General features: G+C 47.7%; 2 protein-coding genes across 3 annotated transcripts in view; both read left to right on the top strand.

Moving 5' to 3' along the window:
- Nucleotides 1-14,135, top strand: part of LOC146177694 (uncharacterized) — a 51,543-nt gene extending 37,408 nt beyond the window's left edge. The window contains exons 2-5 of one of the 2 annotated variants that reach the window (XM_084580535.1): nt 3,474-3,653; nt 4,507-4,609; nt 6,643-6,741; nt 13,586-14,135. In XM_084580535.1, coding sequence (XP_084436661.1) covers nt 3,474-3,653; nt 4,507-4,609; nt 6,643-6,741; nt 13,586-13,660 — 457 coding nt within the window. In that variant the 3' untranslated portion in view covers nt 13,661-14,135. Of the gene's footprint in view, nt 1-3,473; nt 3,654-4,506; nt 4,610-6,642; nt 6,742-13,585 lie in introns of those variants that run through there. The other variant, XM_084580534.1, reaches the window with a different exon arrangement.
- LOC146177695 (uncharacterized) lies at nt 9,178-9,999 on the top strand. Its single transcript, XM_084580763.1, has one exon. The coding sequence runs from the start codon at nt 9,202-9,204 to the stop codon at nt 9,997-9,999; it is 798 nt and encodes a 265-aa protein (XP_084436889.1). The 5' UTR covers nt 9,178-9,201.
- Nucleotides 14,136-23,102: the final 8,967 nt, after the last annotated feature.

Raw genomic sequence — 23,102 nt, 5'->3', positions numbered from 1 at the left:
TTCGGAAATTCGGAAAGGTTGCTCGCGGCTTCGACGCGCGCTGCAAATCTACGCGCCCCGACTGGAAATTGCTGCCGTGGACATTCCGCACGCACTCAGTGGCCCCGCGTATTTTGGCGGCTCACGCTCGCCGGTAAGTCTGAGATTATGCACCAACTATACTTTTTTACATGTATTAATGATGAAAAGCATTCGCCGTCGACATAGTGTATAGAGTCAGCTTCGCGTTTCTAGAATGTTTTTGCTCGGCGGCCGACCTCGCGAAGACTGGGCCACCGGCAGTCGGCAGACTGGTTTTGGAGACCGGCAGTCCGCAGACTGCAGTTTGAACGGCGGCCCCTCGAAGAGTTGATGCGATAGCATCGACTCTCCATGGATGCTGGCAGACGATCGAGCGTGCGAGTTGCCCGTGTGCAAACATGTCGTCGTCGTTTTTAGCCAGGAGCGCTTCCATTATGGTCGGCGAGAGGCATCTCTTATGCATAACAGATGTCATGTATACGCGTATCACCGACGAGAGCACGGACTGATGATCGCTACAGAGTTTGGATATCGGATATGACAGGTGAGCACGAATTATTCGTCCGCGAATCTTAAGAATTGAGATTAACAAAAAGGATAGTTTAGTGTTTTTTTTTTTTGAAGTCCTTTCGCACATCGTTCAGGAAGTGCCAATGTGTAACGTGCACGCGTGTTTTATGTCATGTGTACGCACCGCACCGTCCGAGCCAGAATCGACGGCGCAAAACATTACCAAAGCCGCTCGGCACATTGAGTTCGGCAGCGCAGGTTGTCACTGATTTTCGCAGCGATACCAGCTACACGCAAGAATCGCGCACAGGAGCATGCGAGCGGCTACGCTAGAGATACAGCGAAGCGGGCGATTCAAAAACGCCGTCCGCCATGGCTTCGACGCAAATAAACAAAGCCTAACGACGACCAGAGAGCAGCGCGCGATCGGAGTGCCGTCGGCCGCAGCGCTCGCGGACTATGGCGGCATCCGGTGCTGCACTTAAGCGGTGCGAATTTATGAAGCTGAGGGCAGACCTTATTTGACGCACTTTCCATTTAATTATTAACACGCCACACAAATGGTCGATGCGGCAAGGACGTGACGGGACACGGGACTACAGTACGCTGCTACGCCGTCGGTCGGCACATGAAGGTTGATGCTACCTATTTAATCGGTACGGTGTTGAATCGGACCAGCTGGTGCTCTTTTCGCACTCCTGCACCGACGCGCACTTTCATTCGGACGCCACCAACTTTTCGGTTAACGTCGCGAACCGAAGAGCCAAGCTCGGGTTCACGCATGCATTGCATGCATGCAGCACTCGAGCAGACGACTTTCGCAGCTAGCGGAAGTGTACCCGTGACGTAGTGGCCGTCGCGGCAGCAGCCAATGGCAGCCTGTCGTGGCCTGTCACTCTCGTGACTTGTGACGTAGGTAATCATGGCAGAATAGTTCCAAATCTCGCCGCCATGCGGAAATGGCGCAGCCCGCGAATTTCAAAAAACGCTTTTTTTTTTTTTTAATTAATAAATCGCTGGATTTTTTTCGAGAAGTTTTACGTTTGACTAATGCTCAGAAGCATTTGTTCTACACATTGAAAAAGTTTACAGTGACCTTTGCAGCCGTTTCCTACCCCCTTTAAGAAAGCGAAAGCATTCACATCCCCCCCAAAAAAGTCATCCGTCTGGCGGCTGAGGCCGTGAATAATCAGTGCATTCCTGTGCGCTTAGTTGCGGAGTCCCAGCCCCATTTTCAGGTCTACATGCCCGAGTGGGGAAGTAGGGGTACTTCTTGTATCGGTTTAACAAAGTTATCAGTAAATAAATAAATAAATAAATAAATAAATAAATAAATAAATAAATAAATAAATAAATCGCCGTTTGGGTCGTGGGCGCCGGCGGCGCCGGAGGTTCGTACCACGGAGGACCCACTACTAAGCGCGAACTCGCTTTCACGTCACGGCTTTGCTTACGGCTTCGAGCTAGCCAGAGATGCGCTGACGAGCGCGGCTGTGTTAAATATTCCTTCAGTCGGTTTGTCAGCTTAATTCACGAATGGTGCTATTAGGGTAGTCTCGCAACTTCCAGCGAATTATTCTTTTATTGTAAACAAAGCTCATCATGCCCTAAGGATTCTTCAATTTCGCTGATCGTCAAGAGTAGAGTGACTGGAATGTGCATTTATTCCTGGCTCAGCAGGCGCCGTGGTTCGCAATAGCCTTTGTATTGTTATCGAAGCTGAAACAAAAAAGTTGGCTTTGCTTTGTCTCTGGTTAACCCTAGTTGAATTACAAAAGCAACGGCTGCATGGCTACGCTTGTGGTTAAATGTTTGGTTTAGCTTTTTGGTATAGACAAGACCTGTTCAGGTAACGATTACAGGCTTTTATTCTTTATACCAACGATGACGCCGCGATGATCAATGAAGTAGTGGGAATTGGTTCCCACTCTGCTGACGACGTGCTCTGTATCTGCCGAGGTTCTGTGTAAAACCAAATCTAAACTGCTTCCTTGGGGCTGGCTCAACTCGATTAGAAACCGCTCTTCTGCAGGTTTAACGGAGGCGGAGTTCCTGTCTTAATAAAGTCCCCCGTCACGACAACAAACTCCTTTTCAGTTCGGATAGGAATTCCGGTAGCCAGAACGTGCAATGCAGTTTCAACGCTAACCTGGAGAGATATATACACCCCGGTTACTACGACCCCCGTCTAGCACAGTTTTACACAGCGACGGCAGTGGCGTCGACGGCGGCGCCATCTGTTGGAGCGCGTTCCGTTGAACGCATCAAAGTTCACCGGCGTTTTAGTTGGTAGTGGTAAAGGCGTTTGGCACCTAAATATGGGGGACACTTAAGCTCCGCTTTTAAGGGCATGACGCGATAGCGTAGGCTACGAGCCCACACATAAAGCCCCGCTTTAAGCAAGCCGTATGAACGTGCCTTCGTGGCCTATAAGGGTAACGTGAATACCAGGGTCCTGGCAGGCTGATTCTGACGTAACCGTCTCATCTGAGACGAGAGATCCAAGTTGGCAGCTCCCGCAGTGGTTTCGTTGCGTCTGCCATTTGTGGCTACGGCATACGAGCATAGGCGACGAGGCGAGCTGGCTGGCGCAATGTTGCTTTCTCAACAAAATGCGTTCCAAATCCAAGCTATTGTTGCTAGAGCTGGCGAGTCAGCGTTGCTTCCTTCTCCCCTTCTCTCAGATGCCAGCGCCACGGAGGCGAGCAAAAGGAAAATCGCCGTGAGAACGAGTACTAAGCGCCTTTGGACACAAACGTGTTATCAGAAGTACCTATATGCATCCTGCTCGAAAGGAACTCGAATTGTAGATAGAGGCCACGATTGACTGTTCGTCGTATTGACAAAACAATCGTTCATATCAAATCTGTCTGCTAATCTGTATATATTGCGCCTATCTTGCAAGCTCCTAATATGTTTTACTAATCTTATTCTGGTTGCAGTGCAGAGGGCAGCCCTTGGGTGCCTACAAGAAATAGCCGCGTCTGCAGCTATCACTTCGTGAACAGAAAAAAATCGGACGACCCTCGGAATCCAGGATATGTCCCGACGATATTTCCCTGGCTGTACAGCTCGTCCAAAGCGGTCGACTGCAAAAGGAACATGCCCCGGAAGGGGTGGCAGTACGTAGAGTTACCTACGTGATTTGGCTGTTTTATTTGTATGGCCACTTTACCCAGAAGAAAACGGCTTTACGGCCGATCTGCAACACTTTCTCTTTTTTTTTTTATTTACGTTAGTTATGTTATTGCTTTAATCTTTTTTAAATTCGGAGCTGCGTTTTGTGTGGAGTGTAAGCTGTGGCTGAACTGTTATTCTGTAGCCGAAGTAATTTGGAAGTCAATTTTAGCTGCTTATATGTTAATTTAGACTGTGGCTTGCATTACGCATGTCGTTGCCTCAATATCTCTGGCTTATTTCCAGGAGTTTCGTAGGACTCCCTCATGGAAAGCGCTTTAGTAAGCAGGCGCACACACGACGGCATTCGAGCAAAAAAACATTACGGCTACCGAGCTTACAAGTGTAGGGAACTGAGATGCTATAACACACCTATATGTACACATCGTTTGCAGAGCTATGAGCATTTATAGGGAACCGATGATCGCGTGAACACACTTCCGTTGCCCGACTGTACAATGGTATATTCCGTGCAATACTGCATGCAACTTCCCTGCCGATGTCAAAAAGGCCTGTGTCCTCTCTGAGACATTTACGAATATTATTTCGTTCATGTTTGCGCAGATGGATGGTATATGCATGTGTGTAACCTTTCGTGCATTACGCGGAGTATTACACACAACCTGTCTCCACACATGCTTGAGTTAATCAATGAAGTTTTTTGGAAACTTTGCAGACGATGTTTCGCGAGTCTGACCTGGCGGATTGTGCAATTGTCTGAGCATTTGGCTACAGTCACGAGTTTCTTGGCAGCAAATGGTTTTCACTCCTCTCTCTCCCATGATGCCTCTTACGCAGAGCGCAGTCACGTGATCAGCCAGAGAGCAGCGCGTTGGAGCGTTTGAAGCCTCCAGGTGAACAAGGCGTCGCTAGTGACGATGTGAAGACAGCGTGCAAGAGCGTACGTATTGCCGGTGCTCGGACGTCGATCCGCACCAACAGAAAGTGTCAAAGGATAGAAAAGCTGTTTTTGACCGTGGATGCGTGCTCTATCTCACTAGTTACTTGCAGCGCTTCCAAGGCTGCGGAGCAAGGTATATATAGAAATCAGTACAAGCTTCTACTCACTAAGGACCAAATTTTGAAACGCTCCTCACCTGAGTGAGGACGCCTTAAAGGGAAGCTGAAACAATTTTCACAAAAAATGAGTTCTGCGCGGCGCTTCAGTTTTTTGTGAATGCTGATAAAAACCGTGATAAAAGCCACCAGTCGCTTCACGTATTCACACAGAATGTTTATCAAACGACACGAGGAAAATACTTTTCGAACGACGTTCATGTTACAAGTGAGCAAATGAATCTCACTAGTTGGAGGGCGTCGAAGCGCGTGGCGCGCCACTCTGCGACAGCTACTCATCTACTGTTTGGCCTTGTGGAATATTTGAACACGCGCAACTTTCAGTAAAGCATGGCCGAACTGGATAAAACAGACGGCACCAGCGGTAGATCGCGCTGATCCGTCGATCAACTTAAGCGCGGGATGGAGCAAAGCAGAGCGTGTAATTAAATCGCGCGGCCGGCCGGCATTCCGAGATTGACGTTACCTCCGCCTGTTCCCCAGTTTCGGCATGCCGCCCCAGTCGCTACCGGCAGCGTGACCGCGGCACGTTTTTAACAAGCTATTTCTGTTTTCCTTATCGTCAGAATTCAGAAAACATTGACACATTCCCCTTCTTTCCAACCACTGAATTTCATGCAATTTGAAAACCGTTTCAGCTTCCCTTTAAGAGCGGCTCGCCTTCCTTCAGTCTATTTTTAAACACGCCTTAATGAGGAGCGCTTAGTGAGGTCTCCCTTGGAACGCCGTTTCCCCTAGGTAGATAATGTACTACCTTAATGTTCCCTTTCATTGCTCCTTCACCTGTGCTGAAGCTTCCCTGCACAACAACTCGGTTTGCTCTTGCGCAATAAGGAATCTGGCCGCTCGGGCGACACTCACTGCGAGTGGAAAAGCGCCCAGAGCGCACATTCGCCACTATTCCTGCAGAGCCTCTCCGTTGTAAACAGTTGCATGTTGCCAGGACAACGGTGTTTCTCCGTCAAATCATCTACAGCTTTGAAACAAAACGTGCTAGATAAAAAGCGAGAGCACATAGGAGCGCACCTCGAAAGAAACACAACGTTATGTGTACTTGCCTTTAAAACAATTTTAACCATTCTCAAATATTAAGCGCATATTCTCGACGTCAGAGGCATACAAGCGGCTCCTCGTCGTTCTGAGTTCTTCCTTAGCCAAGGAACCACTAAGGATTGTTCAAAAATTAGACGCCTGTCTTAAACGCCTCATTGAGTTGAGGAAGCATGGAGGGCTCTTTGTGGAAGGTAATGAATTAGCGTGAGCCAAGGAGTGTTCTGAAATCCAGCCCTAAGGGTGCTGTGTAAGCAGACACAATCTATAGTATCTTTCAGCGCGTGTGTTAAAGGAGATGTCCAGAGAAATCGATTAGGAATTTTAATTGGGGATAAAAGCTAATTGAGAAGCACTAAGCAATATCCGATTTGCGGACGACACTGCCTCGCTATATAAAAGGGCAGTGGGTCTAATCTAAGGAAAGCTTAAACCTTGTTCAACATTCTCAGAAAAGAAAAGCAGTTTATGGTAGGCACCGATGCATTTCAAGTCGTATAAGGGCAGGTTGTGAGTGAGCATATTCTTCTGTTTAGTCCGTAGATTTCTAAGTGGCTGTGAGGCTATGATTGTGGTGCGCTTGGCTAGTGCTTAAGCTGAATTGTTATCTGCCTTGCTTCGCTCTAGTCTTTTGAAATTCCGCGATTGAACTTCGACGGGCCTGAAATAAGATAAATTGCATTCATGCTGTACGGCCTCTATGGTGTGTCCCTTAATGGGCCAGGCTAAGAAATAGAGGACGGACAAAGAAAGAAAAGAGGCGAAGTGCACTGCCAAGCGTTTTTAATAAGCATGCAAAATACGCAGGTTGGAACCCAGACTCGCTACTGTAGACGGTACCAGGGAAAAAAGGATGCCACAAATGTGCTCTCCTGCTGTATGAGTGACGGCGATGCCCAGACACAGGTAAGCATGCCTCGAGGAGCTCCTGCGCGGTAGTGCGCGCGCCCGTGACGGAACAATAGTGAGCCTCTACGCGTTCAAGCTGCGCACCTGCTGGCCCGATATCTCTGTCACCGGGCAGCGGTAGAACAGCCCGAATGCAAGGGAATTAAAGAATGCGCTATCACATACAGCGAGATCACAGAATCTTACAAACTAGATCCAAAAGTCTACCCTCCCCCCAGATCGGTCTCTAACAATGAAGCACGCATCTGGAGGTAATTACAAGCCGGTAACTGCATCTGCCCGGTCTGGGTTTCCTTAACACAGACCGGGGAGGAAGAAGATTCTAAATGTAAAAATTGCGGCCAAAAAGGCACGCTAGATCATATAATATGGCAATGCGCCGGCTACCCAGACGCCGACATTAACATTGACAGTAGAGAAGTCTGGGAGGTTTGGCTGCGGAGCGGAGATCCCACCTTTCAGCAGCACGCGACCCGCCTGGCGTCTTAGGCCGTGAACAGTTCTTGTAACCTCACCTGACCTCCTGACCCATACCCCGGGCTGCGTGCCGGGGGCGGGAGATGAAGGGCTCCTTTTCGGCGGAAATAAAGTTTTCATTCATTCATTCATCGAACAGCCAAGCGCTTGAAGTTTGCTCTTCGCCTTTTCTCGCGTGACGTACGCTCCTGGAATGTTAGTTATGCGGCCGGGCGCTCCACCTGGCAGCACGTGCAGTGCTTCGCGCGCGCGACTGCGACAGGAGGCTACGTGCGCGCGGCTATGTATGCACAGCCGAGTGCGAATTCACTATTTCACGAGGTTTAACCGGGCCTTTATCACGTGCATTACAGATACTGCGCATTTCATTTCCTGTGAACGAATTACTAATGAAAACATTAGTAGGGTATGTAATATGATAAATAATGGTTATAGTAATTAATGGCAAATATTAATAAAACATTAATCCATGATAATTATTTGCTTAAAAGAATAAAATAAAGGCCCTAAAATAACAAGATAAATAAATAAATTACATCGTACTGCGGGCCATGCTTGCCTGCATTGGCACACCGCGCAATTGCTACGGCACGTCGGACCACGCGAGAATAGCGAGTGAGCTTTGGTCCTTTTATACTGTCTCGGCCGAAGAAGCAGCCGTGTCCGACGGCTTGTGTTGGAACGGGAGAGACGACGCCGTAAAGGTGAACACGTTGCCTAATGTGTGTTTATGATAAAGCGTAACCAAATCGAAACTTAGATAAAAAACGAGACAAATACCGACCAACAGCTAAACCGAATTAAACCGTCCTTTCGCACGGCTTCGGTTTAACCTTATTTGGAACCCTGCTATATTCATGTTTTGTAAATATTTCGTTGGTTTATAATTGACCGCTTGCGCGCAGTGATTTTTCGGACAGTGCTTGGTCACTTGCGCGCGAGCGATGCAAACTCAATAAATTGTTGTATATTGCAAAAAAAATTACAAATATCTACCTGTCCTTTTTTTCATTTCGTTTCAAACTACACTTCTTGCTGTCCTCTCCGTCTCTTTTTTTACTATGGCCGCAACTCTGGTGCTTGGGGCCGGCAAGATTCCTTTTCTTGTTTTTTTACATGCAACAAAACATACGATATTTACCGTTCCGATAGAGAAGGCAGATACGGTGGTGGAACGCTGATTGCGATATCACAAAGCATCCACTCTTTCCTGATATCGCATGTTTCTAAGAGTGGGCCCGGGAGCGGCGTTCGCGCTGACATGGCTGACGTTTCATGCTTCCGCTTTGTTCAGGTGGTGACCTGCCTGCTTTGTCCCTATCTATGCCATGGTACGGAAAGTAACTCCCCGTCTGTTCTTCCTGGATCGGATAATGCTTCCTGGCCCTATCACCCGAGCGTCACTGGTTTCCCTTGGGGCGTTTCCATCAGCACTATCACATCAGCCACATCGACGAGTGCATCACCAGCGCGGGATATAAGAAGCCACCGCATCTGGCCAAGCTTCAGTGGGCCCGGGAGGCATATTAGCAAACCATATCCCGTAGGAGCACTCATTGATGATGATGATGATGACGATGATGATGATGATAGTGTTAGCTAGTCCCTTTGTAACGGGTGGATGGATGGATGGAATATAGGAGCGTCCCCTTTGAAACGGGGTGGTAGCAGTAGCTATCATGCTCATTTTTGGGTGATTCCCCTGAGCAGCGCCATCTGGCGACAAATAGTGAATATATTGTCTAAACGAATAAGAATGCATTTAAAAGCCACCATTCTCAAAAATTACCTTGCCCATAATCATTTCCTGCCTCAGTGAGTGTATATTACCTTTAGGTTACGTTCAGAGACATCTTTCAGCAACAATCGCCGTTTACAGTGAGTGTATGTTACCTTTAGGTTGCGTTCAAAGAGACCTTGTAGCTACAATCGCCGTTTAACTCGCCGAAAGTGTCGTCTGCTCCAGTGCGCCTACGGGATATGGTTTGGAAATACGCGCCCGGGAGCGGCGTTCGCGCTGACATGGCTGACGTTTCATGCTTCCGCTTTGTTCAGGTCTGTAACTCCGTCTCACTGTTTGCAAAACGCACTAGTAACCGGTGCTTACTGCTGCTCCCGAGCCCATGCGCTTTGTGTGATATTTGTGAAGATTGCATTCATGTAATTAGCGAATTGCTGTTGCGTTCTGGTGACACTGAAAGCAATCCTGGCCCGAACAATGACAACACTGCTGTAGCAGAATCTGCACGGCTTGATGAAATTCTTGAGCGCCTAAAAATCCTAACAGAGAGGCAAGCTAATCTGTTGGGCGTTGTTAATGACATTAAGGCCTCTCAGCAATCACTTGAATCAAAAATTGATCACTTAAATGGTCGCCTGTCAAAGGTGGAGGCATGGACTGCTGATCTTGATGAATTTGAACACCATTTACAAACTGCTCAAGAAGCAATTAGCGGTGTTGTTCAGCAAAGCGATAGCCTGCGTTCCCGTCTCGATGACCTGGAAGACCGGGCTCGTCGCAACAATCTTGTGTTCCATGGCATTGAAGACAGCTCTGAATCATGGGAACAGACTGAGGAAAAGCTTGTTGGCTTGCTTACACAGTACACGGACTTAGAAATACCCCCTAACGCAATAGAGCGCGCTCATCGTCTCGGTGGACGCTACCAAGAAGACAAATGCAGACCTTTAATAGTCAGGTTTTCCCATTTTAAGGTGAAAGAGAGTGTCCTTCTGCAAAAAATCAAAGTTAAAGGAACAGGATATATCGGTCGTTGAAGACTTCTCACCAGCAACAAGGCATACGCGGAAGAAGTTGATCGAATTTGCTAAATCATTACCAGAATCGCCCATTTTTCACCTCCGCTATGATAAACTGCACGTGAATAAAAAGATTTACTTCTATGACAGCTCAAATGACAGTGTGCAGGAATTAAAGCAAAGAATTTCGTCCCGCCCTGACAAAAGAAAAGCTAACATAAGCAGGGGACCGGCTTCGAATACTCGATCGCATGCCAACCAGGCGACGACGTCTTGCGCGCCCTGTCAGCAATCTTCATCCTAACAATCAAAGTTAATTGTTAGCGAGAACCACGTTCAGGTGCTTTTTACTAACATAAGAAGTGTAGTGAACAAACGCGATCGACTTAATGCTCTTATAGGTACCACTAACGCAGACCTAATTATTCTAACGGAGACCTGGTTGAACGCAAAAATTGAAAGCAGCGAAATTTTTTATGGTCCCAAAACATACGATATTTACCCTTCCGATAGAGAAGGCAGATACGGTGGTGGAACGCTGATTGCGATATCACAAAGCATCCACTCTTTCCTGATATCGCATGTTTCCAATTTGGAAATGGTATGGGTCTGCGTCACGCTGGGTCATACGAGAATCGTGTTGGGTGTTTGCTACCGCCCCCCAAATTCTGCAGCTGCGTTCTTTGACAGTTTGCATGACGCCCTGAATAACATTGTTTGTCGTTTCCCATCGCATCCGGTTGTCCTAGTAGGTGACTTTAATCTCCCTAATATTACATGGTCTGGCCCTATTCCTGTTGTAAAACCAGCTTCATCAATTCGTCAGCAATTTTTAGATCTATGTGCGTGCTTTCATTTAACTCAACTTGTCACTTCACCAACCAGACAAACAGCAGATTCGGCTAACACGCTAGATTTGATCCTAACGACCCATCCGGAACTTGTATCTCCCATTATATGTCTTCCAGGTATAAGTGATCATTCCATGCTGCACTTCGAGATAAGTTTCATCTCCACGGGCCGTTTCGCGCCAGAAAGTCATTCGTGACTACAGTAAAGCAAACTTCAATGTTATCAACAAAAAACTAGGCAGGTATTTAGACACACATCTGGAAGGCTTCGAACTACGTAGCGTACAGGATAACTGGGAATTATTCAAGATAAAAGTGCAGAAACTCACCGAGGAACATGTGCCTGTTCGACGCATCTGATCTAATACTAATACTCCATGGTTTAACCAAACACTTAAACGTCTCTTGAATAAAAAGAAACGCCTTTTTCGTTCCACAAAAGCAAGTAACCGAAGTGACCGCTGGGAAGCCTATTTTCCAGCAGAAGCCGATTACACGAAAGCTGTACATGACACAAAAATTTACTTTTTTAATACCACTTTGCCAAACATGCTATCAAGTAACCCAAAGAAATTCTGGAATGTTGTCAACCCTTCTAAAAATAATGCGATTTCACTTCAGGACGACTCTGGTGAGCCTCTCCACCCAGCAGAATGCCCCGTTGTGCTTAAAAGTATTTTCACTCAGTTTTATCCCGTCTAATATGAATACGACATGCACTGTGCCGCGCAATAACTTTTGCTGTATGTTTCCGGTTATAATTGATCCTGGTGGTATTGGGAAAATAATAGATTCATTAAAAATTTCTTCATCATGTGGTGTCGACGGCATTAATTCAAAGTTCTTGAAACAAACTAAGATATACTCATCCCTTTATTTAGCAAAAATTTTTCAGCAGTCATTGCAGAATGAAACGCTGCCCTCGGACTGGAAAATAGGGAAGGTGATTCCCTTGCACAAATCAGGTAACAAATATTCACCTTTGAACTACAGACCCATTTCACTAACAAGCATTCCCTGCAAACTAATGGAACATATTCTCTATTCTAACATATTCAACTTCCTGGAATCAAACTCATTTTTTACTTCGGCCCAGCACGGTTTCCGGCGAACTTATTCTTGTGAAACACAACTCCTTCTCTTCTCACATTCCCTGCATGTAATTATCGATAAAAATTCACAGGCCGACTGCATATTTCTAGATTTTTCAAAGGCATTTGATAAGGTGAACCACAAACTACTCATGCTTAAGCTTTCTGCTCTAAACTTAGATCATAATGTTTTAGCCTGGCTTGAATGTTTTCTTGCTAATCGTTCACAATATGTAACGCTTAATGACTACGATTCCCCTTTAACTGAAGTAACATCAGGTGTCCCCCAAGGTTCTGTACTAGGCCCACTTCTTTTTTTGATATACATCAATGACTTGCCTAATTGCGTTTCTTCTAACATGCACTTATACGCGGATGACTGTGTCTTATATCGTGAAATTTGCACCGAAGACGACAAACGCTACCTTCAGACTGATCTCGATAACATTTCTCTTTGGTGTAAAAAATGGCAAATGCAACTAAACCCTCGCAAGTGTGCTTTAATGAGAGTTTCCAGACAAAATACTACTACCTCCGCTTACGCTTTGGATAATATTCAGATTGCACCTGTAACATCATACCGGTACTTGGGTGTTATCATCAGTTCGTCATTATCCTGGAAACCGCATATCGAACTAATTATTAGTAGCGCTAACCGCATGCTAGGGTATTTACGTCGTAACTTCATCAAAGCACCTGTCTCCTTAAAATTACTTCTTTATAAAACACTTGTTCTTCCTAAATTAGAATATGCCGCCCCCCTTTGGGACCCTCATCATGTCTCGCTTTGTACTTCACTGGAACTTGTTCAGAATAATGCAGTTCGTTTTATACTTTCTAATTTTAACCGGACCGCGAGTGTCACAGCTATGAAATCTAACCTTGCACTCTCGTTTTTTCACTACACCCCCCTATCGCTCTTCTCGTGTCGACCATCAACATAAGACTGGATCTATTTTTTGCCGTACTGACACTTTTTTGCATTCTTTCATTCCTCGCACATCGAAAGAGTGGAACCACCTTCCCGCTGCCGTGGCTTGTATACAGGATTATGCTGCTTATCGTCAGTCTCTGATGACGATGCTTTTATCTGATGCGAATAGTTAGTTTCTTTGCTGCTTTGTTATTTTCTTCGTTTTTTATTATTTTTTTTTCTGCTATGTTTGTTCAGTTTCTTGCGTTGCATTTGTTACAGTTGTTGTTTCTGTACTTTTTTTTGTATTTCCTTGACTGTTTCGAATACTGTGTGTTGCTACATTTTAACTACGTTTTTGTGCCGCCTTTAACCAAAAATAATTTTTTTCTTGCGTTGTTTGCTTGCCCACTCCCCTCTGTAATGCCTCGGCGCTTGAGGGTATCGAAAATAAATAAATAAATAAACTACCTCCCCCATTGCGACTACAATATATAATCAATTTCACCATTAGCTGCCGTTGGGTACATCAACCATCAACCAGTGTCGCATCTTTAAATGTGTGCTTGCTTATGTGAAAAGAGTGCGCATAACCAGTGCTCTTAAACTTGTTATTAGCTGTGTGAAATGTGAGCAGTTCTCAAAAGTAGCGGTTCCTTTTTTGGCGCTTTCTGGTTCGATATTTTTCCATGCATCTTCGCATCCGTTGCGCTCACAGAGAACTCACATAAATGTATGTCCACTCGCAGGCCGACCTTCCGAAGAGGAGCAGCGATGCACTGGTGACGTCTTTCGAAGTCAGGACGTTGCACGTGATGCTCTGAAAACAGCGCCGGGTGCAGGAGACTCATGGGGTGTTCCCTTCAGTTGCCACAAGATGGCAGCGCATTTTGAAGCACTGGGGAGCTAACTCAACCTTGACACGCTGAACAATGGCGGCGTGGAACGGCTCTAACGGAGGCGGCTCCCAGTCACCAGAAGCCATCAGCACTGATCGCAATGTTCGATGTAGGACTAGGCATGTCCGACGCACTCGCAATATTGGTCCGATGGTTTGTGCTGCCTGGTCTGAGACCCCGCTCTTTTTGTTTAATTTTGAGCAATTAGTCCAGCGTTATGAGTAAAGAGGGCGCCTGCAAGTTTAGTAAAACCACTGCGCACATTCGTAATGGGTTGGCGTGTGAATATCGCAGAGCTGGAGCACTTGGACGTCAACGACGTTCACGCGTGTGCGTGCTTTCTTGTCAGCTTTATGTTTGGAATAAAATGGCTCCAGACGCGCTTGCGTGATTTCTTTTTCCTCCACATCAGAGTTGATTCCATTAATACCTATACCTTGGCCTTTTTTGTGTGGGTTTCCTCCGCTGTTGCTCAGTAGGTAAGGCGCTCGAATACTGAACCCAAGGATGCGGGATCGAATCCCGGTTGCGGCGGCCGCCTTTCAATGGAGGTATAGGAACGCGAGGTGCCCTCGCTATAGACAGTGTGCGTGAGATAAGGAGCGAAACGTGATTGGGACCACCGAGCAGCAGGGCAACCTTGAAAGCTGAGATTTTTATTTCGCACGGGTCCACCGCGCGGCTAGGCTGGCGCTGCTAACATCCGCTGCCTGCGAGAAGTAAATAGGCCCCTCCCCTCCCCCCCCCCCCCACCCCCCTGCTCCGCAGTCCGCGAAGGTGGTTGTTGCAGAGCTGATTCCCAGGACACGTGTTTGCTCACGGGGAACCTGTGGGGGCAACCGAAATGTCGGACGGCAAAGTGGGTAATGGGACACACACAAGTTACCCATGTATGTGGGTTTAACACGGCTGATTGCAATCAAATCCTCACGGCCATTGACAGACATAATGAAAGTCTTTTCTCCGCGCTGTAATACTTGAACAGGTCGTAGTACGGTGCAGTGAGGGAGGGCCGGGTACCTTCGCGACGGACGAGAACGTAGGCTGATGAAGTCAGGTTCTTGCTTACGGAAACGTCTTAAGTTGAGAGTTGTCGAGGTGGTATTGACCACAAGCGTTCGAAGAGTGGCCGAAGTTGCTCAACGTATAGGCAGGAGGCAGTAGGGTTGGTTTTGCAGGCGGGCAAAGAATTCATCTGGTAAACGTAGAGTGGTTTTGTATACCATTTTGGCACCGGTGCACCCTAAAGACTTCCTTTATCGCTTACCTAATACACAGAAGAAAGAGCGGAAGGTCGTTGAATTATGAAGCTCGGGCGTCGCGAGTGATGAGGGTGGTCTTCAACTGCCGATGGAGCCTTTCAACCATGTCATTTGCGGATGGGTAATACACAAATTGTGCGGATGTGGTGAATACTGAGAAGTCTTGTTACCGCCCTGAACAGGTCCTTTCAAACTGGCATCAACGGTCGGTTGTTATGATGCTGGGGCAGACGAAACGAGAGATCCAACCGGCTACAAAAACAGACGACACAATGGATGCTGTAACATCAGAGACCGGAAACGCTTCAGGCCAGCGCATTTCGCGGTGAATACAGGGGAGGATGTAGCGTTTAGCACGTGACGAAGGTAACGGAACGATAATGTCGATGCGAACATGGTCAAATCGCGAGTCAGATGGCCAGAAGGATTAGGTGGTGACTTGGTGTTTCGGGTAGTCTTCGTACGCTAGCAGCACTGACACCCTCGAGCCCAGTGGCGGACATCGGCGTTGATACCAGGTCACACAAAATGGCAAGTGATGAGACGCTGAGTGGCACGAAAGCCAGGATGGCGCGAGTCAAGTAGGACGGTGCGAGGACGGTACAAATGGGTGGGCACAACCAGTAGAGATGTCGCACACAATCGTACCAGAGGAGAATGGCATCTCAGAAAACGAGATAAATGTGTATCCGACAAGCAAGTCACGAAGCTCGTTGTCATTGCGTTCTGCCTCGGCGTTGATGCCGAAATCCACAGCACTTACAGAAACCGCATGGACGCGCTACAAAGCGTCGGTAGCCGCATTAACGGGTCCTTTGTATCGGAGGCTAACAAGGAATTCAAAGATGAAATGCAAGTGCCGAACTTCTTGGGATGTCTACGTGCTGTGCTTACCACGAAAAGCAAATGTCAGTGGCTTGTGATCTGTCAGTACGTGGAATACGGTGCCTTCAAGAAGTTGGCGAAAATGCCGAGGGCCAAGGTATACAGCCAGGAGTTCGCGGTCGAACGTGCTGTACCGAGTTTCTGCTGACTTCTGCCAAAAGAAACCAAGTGGGCACTACAAGTTCTCCTGGAGTTGTTGCATAACTGCACCAACGGCATGGCAGGAGGCGTCGGAGATCATTCTCATCATTCTCATGGGAGCGTCGTTAGGGGATGCACAAGGAGAGTCACGTGTTGGAGGGCATTTTTGGTGTCTACAAAGGCAGCCGCTGCTTCGGATGTCCACTCCAAGGATGCGGGTAATGCCTTTGGGGCCTTGAGCATGCTGGTAAGAGGCAGAAGAAGAATGTGGGTTCTATTTGACACAAATCGGCGGTGAAAATTTAGGAACCTGAGAAATTCAAAGAGCTTTCGAAGCTACTTAGGATGCGGAATAACGCGCACGGCTTGAACTTTCCTGTCTAGTGGTTGAACCCTTTAGGAGTAAGGAGGTGTCCAAGCAATTCAAGGGATTCAGCGCCAAATACACATTTTGCTGCGTTGATGGTCAATTCATTCTCTTTGAATCTTGAAAACAGCAACCGCAAATGGTTAGCGTGCTGCTCGGGTGACGAACTAGCCACTAGTACGTCATCGAGATATGTAACGACGAAGTGCAGATCACGGGTGGCTTCATTTACGAAGGGTTGGAGGGTGGCCGGCGTTCCGTAATCCCAAGGCATGCGAACAAACTCGAAAAGACCAAGAGGTATAGTGACGGTTGTCTCCGGTATAACCGCAGTCTCAACAGGAATTTGCTGATAAGCCTTGAGTCGTGAATGTGAGGATACCCGTACCGGTTGGGGACGGTGCGGGCGTTCAAGGCATGATAGTCTCCACAAGGCCGCCAGTCTCCAGGGTTACGCTTCGGGACCATATGTAGGGCGGATGCCGGCTGCTTGACGACGTTCGAGTGATGCCTAGCTGCAGCATGTAGTGAAACTCCCTGCGAGCTGTGGCGACGCGTTCTTAGCTTGCAGGACACCGGAGGTCATGGGGTGACAATGTGATGTGTCACAGTGTTTTGCACTGGTAGTTCCAGGTTGCAGGGTTTAGTAAGTTCAGGATATGTTTTGAGGACTGAGGCAAACTCCGACGTTGGTAAGGCGAAACGGCTTGCACAGGAGAGAACGCAGCTGCGAGGATACCTTGCACGGACAGGCTAGTCGTACAGTCCACAAGTCGACGGGAGCGGAGATTTACGTTCAAACCGAAAGGGGTGAGAAAATTAGTACCTAATATGGCGAAGCGCGCGTCGGCGACGAAGAATTATTTTTATATATTTTAAAAAAATTCTTTAGGGCGCTTTGGACCACTAAAGTAAAGTCTACCCGTTGCAAAGGGCATGACCGCGACATCATTAGCATCATCATCATGTGTGACTTGTTAGTATTAAATCTAAAACGTATGCCGATTCATTTACTACACGCATAGGTTCTAGTACTAGTTGGGTAAGATCAAAATTAGAACAAATATCGATGAATTCCTTAGTTTCAGCTCGGTTATCTCTAGAATGAGCCAGGTTATTCCAGTATATCGCCGGGTAATTGAAATTTCCGGAAAGGAGCATTGGGATACTGCTTAGGTAATTTAGCTAATAGGATATTTAGCTGATGGCGGAAATCGAGTGACTTCTGAGTGTGGTGCTGCTCGGCAAATGAGCCAAATTACTTCAAGGTCGGATGAAGTGTTTATATTAGTGCATGATAAAGGATTGCTTGCCGCTATCAAAACTCCTCCCCCTCGTGCTTGTTAGCGGTATGAACGGAAGAGAGTGAGATACGGCAGATCAACAAGCACCTCATCATCCCCAATATCATCTGTGAGCCACGTTTCCGTTAAAACCAGCAAGTTACTATCCGATAATAGCACCACGTTTGGCACGAGATCCCGCTTCGGAATGAAGCTGCGTATGTTAGTAGAGATTGCTGAAAACGAAATATTAGTACAATGACATGTTCTGGGACGCGGCTGTGTTCACTGTTTTCGTCGTGATTGCTAGATTTCTTTTACTGTCTGCTCAGTCTTGTCGAAGAAATAGCATTTGGGGCCTATATGGAGGATTTTGTAGCGCAAGGAAAATTTAACCTTCTTGGATTTGGCAAAGGCGACACGTTGTTTTCTAACAGTTTGAACTCGGTGGGAGAAATCCTCGCCGATGCTAAAGTCAGCGTCCTTTAGTCTGAGGCCGTTTGAGAGGATCAGTTGTTTAGTCTTAAAATGAGCAAGCTTTACAATTATGGGGCGCGGGCGTTCAGTACTGTGACGCCCAAGACGGTGCGCACGTTCTATGTCTTTAGTATCTAATGTTAAGTCCAGGATATCGGAACAAAGGTGAATAATGCGTCCTTCAGATTCGGCAAATGTCTCGGATGGTGTAGGATCCAGAAGGCCATAAAAATCAAATTGCACCTCCGTGAGCGGTTCTCGGCGTCATCAATTCTATCCTCCAGATCTCGCGCCAGCCTAGACGTCTCCTCCGCGGTACTCTGTACTTTTTCTGCGTCTGTTGACAAAGTTTCAAGATTTTGATAGTGAATCTCTAAAGCGGCAATCAGCTGAAGTAAATCAGTAATAGTCTTCTCTGTTGTCGTTAGCTTGTTTTTAATGCTCTGAACGTCCTGGCCAGAGGACAAAGTCTTTAGTTCAGCAAGCACCTCCTTAGCAATATCAGGCCCCGGATTGATTTCTATATCCCCAGGTAACAGTAGCAAGATTCGTACGGTTTCAAAACATTCAATAGCGACGTCGTCACAACACTGTGGGCTCGGAAGCTGTACCAGAAAGTAGTTGCTAGTTTTCTTTGCATATAAACAGTATGGTTTACTGACCTGCATTAGAAACAGAAGCGGATTAGTGGCCTGCATCATGATACAGCCACCAAGCCCACAGAGCGTCGCTGTTGTTGTTGTTGTTGTTGTGGCTGTAGGAAGAAGGAAAAGAAAATGCACGGGCCTGCTACTGGCTCTGTAGCTGAGCTACCTCCGCTGCCTCGTGCGGACAAGAGAGAGAACGTAGAGACGAAAGAAAAAGAAGAGGGAGAGAAAGACGCGCGCCGCAACAGCCGTCGTCCACCCCCAAAGCGGTGGCGGGTGCAATGACGGCCTACAACAGTAAACTTACGGTGGCAGGCTAGCCCCCGCCCCCTTAATACAGCGCTGACGGCAAGCTGGGAACAGTGCACGAGCCCTGTGTGATGACTGATTGCCTGCAGCGGAACTATTGCGCTGGCAGTAGCGTCGGACGACAGTGTACAACGCCTCACGCACACTTGATTTTCATTGCAGGTTAGTGCCAAGATCATTTTCTTTCTCACAGCTTTGTCTGCTACCTTTCGTTTACGTCGCTGCTGCCAAGGGGACCTGTGATTTTGTTTTAACATTTGTATCTCAATTTTCGTGCGCTATGGCAAAATATGCTGACTTTTTTACGTTCAAAGAGGAAATCAGACAAGAACTAAAAGTGTTTCGCGAATCGGTGGAAAGGGATCTGCGAAACGAAATTCGCGACTTACGGACCGAACAGAGGAATCAGGCCCGAAGCCTTGACTTTGCTGATGGAACCATTACAGAGCTGAAAACTAAATTAGAGGCAGAAATTGCAAGAAACACTGAACTAGAAAAAGAAAACGAACTCCTTCGTGCTAAACGTTTGAGCATCGAACGTAAGACAGAAGACCTTGAAAACCGCATGGTTATTTCCGAGCAGTATTCTAGAAGAACTAACCTTGAAATCCAAGGCATGGTTAAGCAACCAAATGAAAATGTGTCCGATATACTATCTAGGATTGGCAGTCTCATAGATGAACCCATTCAAGAGTCTGACATTGAAGCATGTCATCGTGTGCCCACACGAAAAGACTACAAGACAAACATTCTTGTACAGTTCAAGACACGCGCAAAACGAGACAGTGTTCTGAGAAAGGCAAAAAAGACGCACATGACAAACAAAGATCTCGACGTGAACGATGAAACCGGCCTGATCGATAGAAACAGCCCAACAATACAACCCCTTTTTACGTCAGTGAACACCTCTGTCCAACGCTGAAAAAACTGCTGGCTATGGCTGTTAAACGGAAGTACCAACACCAGTGGAAATCGGTGTGGTCATTCAACGGAAAAATATTTGCCAGGAAGGCCGACGGCTGCCCTATCGTGGCAATAACAAAAGAAAGCTGCCTTGATAAGATCTGCTCGTAGAAAGCCAAGGAAACATATTTCACTTCTCTGAAAACAAATTTTCATAGTCATGGCACGCCGCAACATACAGCATGATGAACTTATCTTGCCTCAGGATCTCTGCACTGTTGAGCACTCGTGCGAGTCTGTTCTACATAATAACGCGCGTTCCGTGAATGGCAAGGGAGATACCATTACTTTCTTTTTGAACGAATTTGGCTTCAAGTTTACTATACTAATGCTTTCTGAACATGGTATGTCGATGGTTGTAATATGCTAAAACTGAAAGGATATCAAAGCTTTTTCTTAAACCGCACGGGCAAACGAGGGGGTGGTGTCGCAATTCACGTTGCCGCGCGTAAGTCATGTAAAATTGTGAAGGGACTCAGCAGAATAACTAATGACTTTGAAGTATTAACGTTACAAAGCAAGAATGAAACTATTGCCGTGATATATCGTCCGCCTTCCGGAAACATTGCTTGTGTAGTGAACGAAGAGCGGATTCACGAAGACGAGGAAGAGGTCGACGAAGTGCCGCTGCTCGAGCTCTCTGGTTTTGTGCCTTGACGGACTATGTGCTTGTGCTGTTCGCCGTGCAGCTTACAGAGGGCTATATTCCCTGTTGAACCATCAGTAAAACCCTTCACTTGGTGGAGGTGAGGATTTCCGTCCGCCCTGGACCTTCGCAGCCGCACACTACCAACAATAGCCATGACCGACACTACCACCCCTGGTACAATCAGCTCCTCGTCCCCCGTCTTCTGCGCTGGAGCTTTGCGCCAACGGGACCCTCCAATCTTCAGCGGAACCGGCGACCACGACGTCGAAGATTGGCTTTCCTCATATTAGCGGGTCAGTACTCACAACAAATGGGACGACGGCCTCAAATTAAATAACGTCATATTCAACTTAACGGACGTTGCCAACCTGTGGTTCCGCAACAACGAGACCGATATCTCATCGTGGTATGCTTTCAACACCACTTTTTCTGATATCTTTGGCAGGCCTGCAGTGCGCAAGCTGCGCGCTGAGCAACGCTTGCGCGGCCGTGCCCAGCTACCTGGAGAGAACTTTACAAGCTATATTGAAGATGTTGTAGACCTATGCAAGCGCGTGGACACTTCAATGTCAGAACATGCCAAGATTTGTCACATTTTACAAGGAAGAGACGACGACGCGTTCCAGACGCTTCTGGCCAGAAATCTAGCAACCGTCGTCGACGTAATCACTGCTTGCCAAAACTTTGAGGAATTACGCAAGCGCCGGAAAATCACTCGTTCCTCGCTCTCACACCAGGAGCCTCTTGCAGCTCTAACACCTGACGCAGAACAGTCCTCATTGCTGCCTCAAATAAAGCAGTTTGTTAGAGATGAAGTTGCCCGTCAACTGTCCCTCGTTCCCCATCGTCCTGACACTTCCTCTCCTTTAGTGCCAAAGTTGCAGCAAGTTATCCGCGAACAAGTCGCAGAAGCACTTCCCAGGCTTCCTGAAGCTCCTGCTGTCGCTCCATTGATATATGTCGGAGCACCAGTACAGTATAGCCAACCTTCTGTACCAGCCCCTTTGACCTACGCGGTAGTGGCTGCGCGGTCCCCGCCTGAGCCGTTACCACCCATGCAGCCTGCCCTACGCCACGCACCGCTTCCTCAAACGGCTCCGCTTCATCCTGCGACTCCGCGCTATTACAAGCCGTGGCGCACTTCAGACAATCTCCCAATTTACTACTACTGTGGTTTCGCTGGACATGTGGCCCGTCGATGTCGTCGTCGCATGGCCGCGCCTCCCGAGCCTGCATCTTCTGATTACTCCCCACCGCTGCTTCGTTTTGCCCACTCTCCGCCTGCGTACGCAACAGAACAGCGTTCGTATACAACCTGTCGTTCTCCTTCTCCGCGGCGCCGGTCACTGTCACCAATGCGCCGGCAACCACCACCTGCTGACGAGGGAAACTAAGCTCCGCGGTTCCTGAGGCAAGAACTGCGTGCTCTGCGAAAAGCTCAAGGCCTCATATTTTGCCCACTAACGTTATAGTGATCTCTATCTACGGTCTGTCCGTATATGCGCTGGTCGATAGGGGTGCTGCAGTGTCAGTGCTTCATGAGCGACTCTGCCGACGATTACGAAAAGTTACGACGTCATTTGACGGTTTGTCGCTCCGCACTGCCAGGGAAGAGAGGATTTCACCTTTAGCAGTATGTACAGCACGTGTCATCATTGAAGGTGTTTTGTACAGTGTTGAGTTCGTAGTTTTGTCGTCTTGCTTCCACGACGTGATCCTCGGATGGGACTTCTTGTCTAAAAATAACGCCGTGAACGATAGCGCCCGAGCAGAAGTGGAATTTTCTGCACTGTGCGACGCACTGCCCGACGACAACAGTTCAGTGTGTCCTCAAAAGCTCACCATCGCTGAAGATGTCGACATAGCACCAGTGGCTTGTGCCCTTGTGCCTCTTTCGTGTCCTGCTGCGTCAGCCGTTAGTGTTTTATTTACGCCGTCTGCACCCTTCATCCACCGCAAGCACCTGCCGCTGCCGTCTGCTGTTCATGATGTTCAGGGTGGCTTCACGAAGCTACTCATCTACAATCCGTCTCCGCTCTCGATTACTCTTGTACGTGGTGAATCTCCCGGTTCTATTCAACCAGCCCACCTTCTATCCGTCCTGGACGCCTCCGAGACCTACCGTAGTAACTACATCGATGCTCTGCAGTCCGATCCGACGCCTGATTCGTTGCCAGACGACTTCTTCCGAACCGTCATCGATGACGCTCTTCCTGCCACCTACCGGACGCAGTTTGTGGCCCTTTTACAGACGTTTCGCTCCGCTTTCGACGCTGCCCACACTCCTCTCGGCCGCACTTCCACAGTCGCGCATCACATTCAGACCGGCTCTAACACGCCTTTTCGACAGCGCCCCTATCGTGTGTCAGCGGCAGAGCGTCGCG

Source organism: Amblyomma maculatum, chromosome 10 (genome assembly GCF_055883805.1).
Source record: "Amblyomma maculatum isolate TAMU_Amacu chromosome 10, ASM5588380v1, whole genome shotgun sequence".
Taxonomy (NCBI): domain Eukaryota; kingdom Metazoa; phylum Arthropoda; class Arachnida; order Ixodida; family Ixodidae; genus Amblyomma; species Amblyomma maculatum.
Note: the sequence above shows the minus strand (reverse complement) of the source record. Positions and strands in the feature narration are given on the sequence as shown.

Coding starts and splice junctions, on each gene's coding strand:
- LOC146177695 (XM_084580763.1), top strand. CDS start 9,202: ATGGTTTGGAAATACGCGCCCGGGAGCGGCGTTCGCGCTGACATGGCT.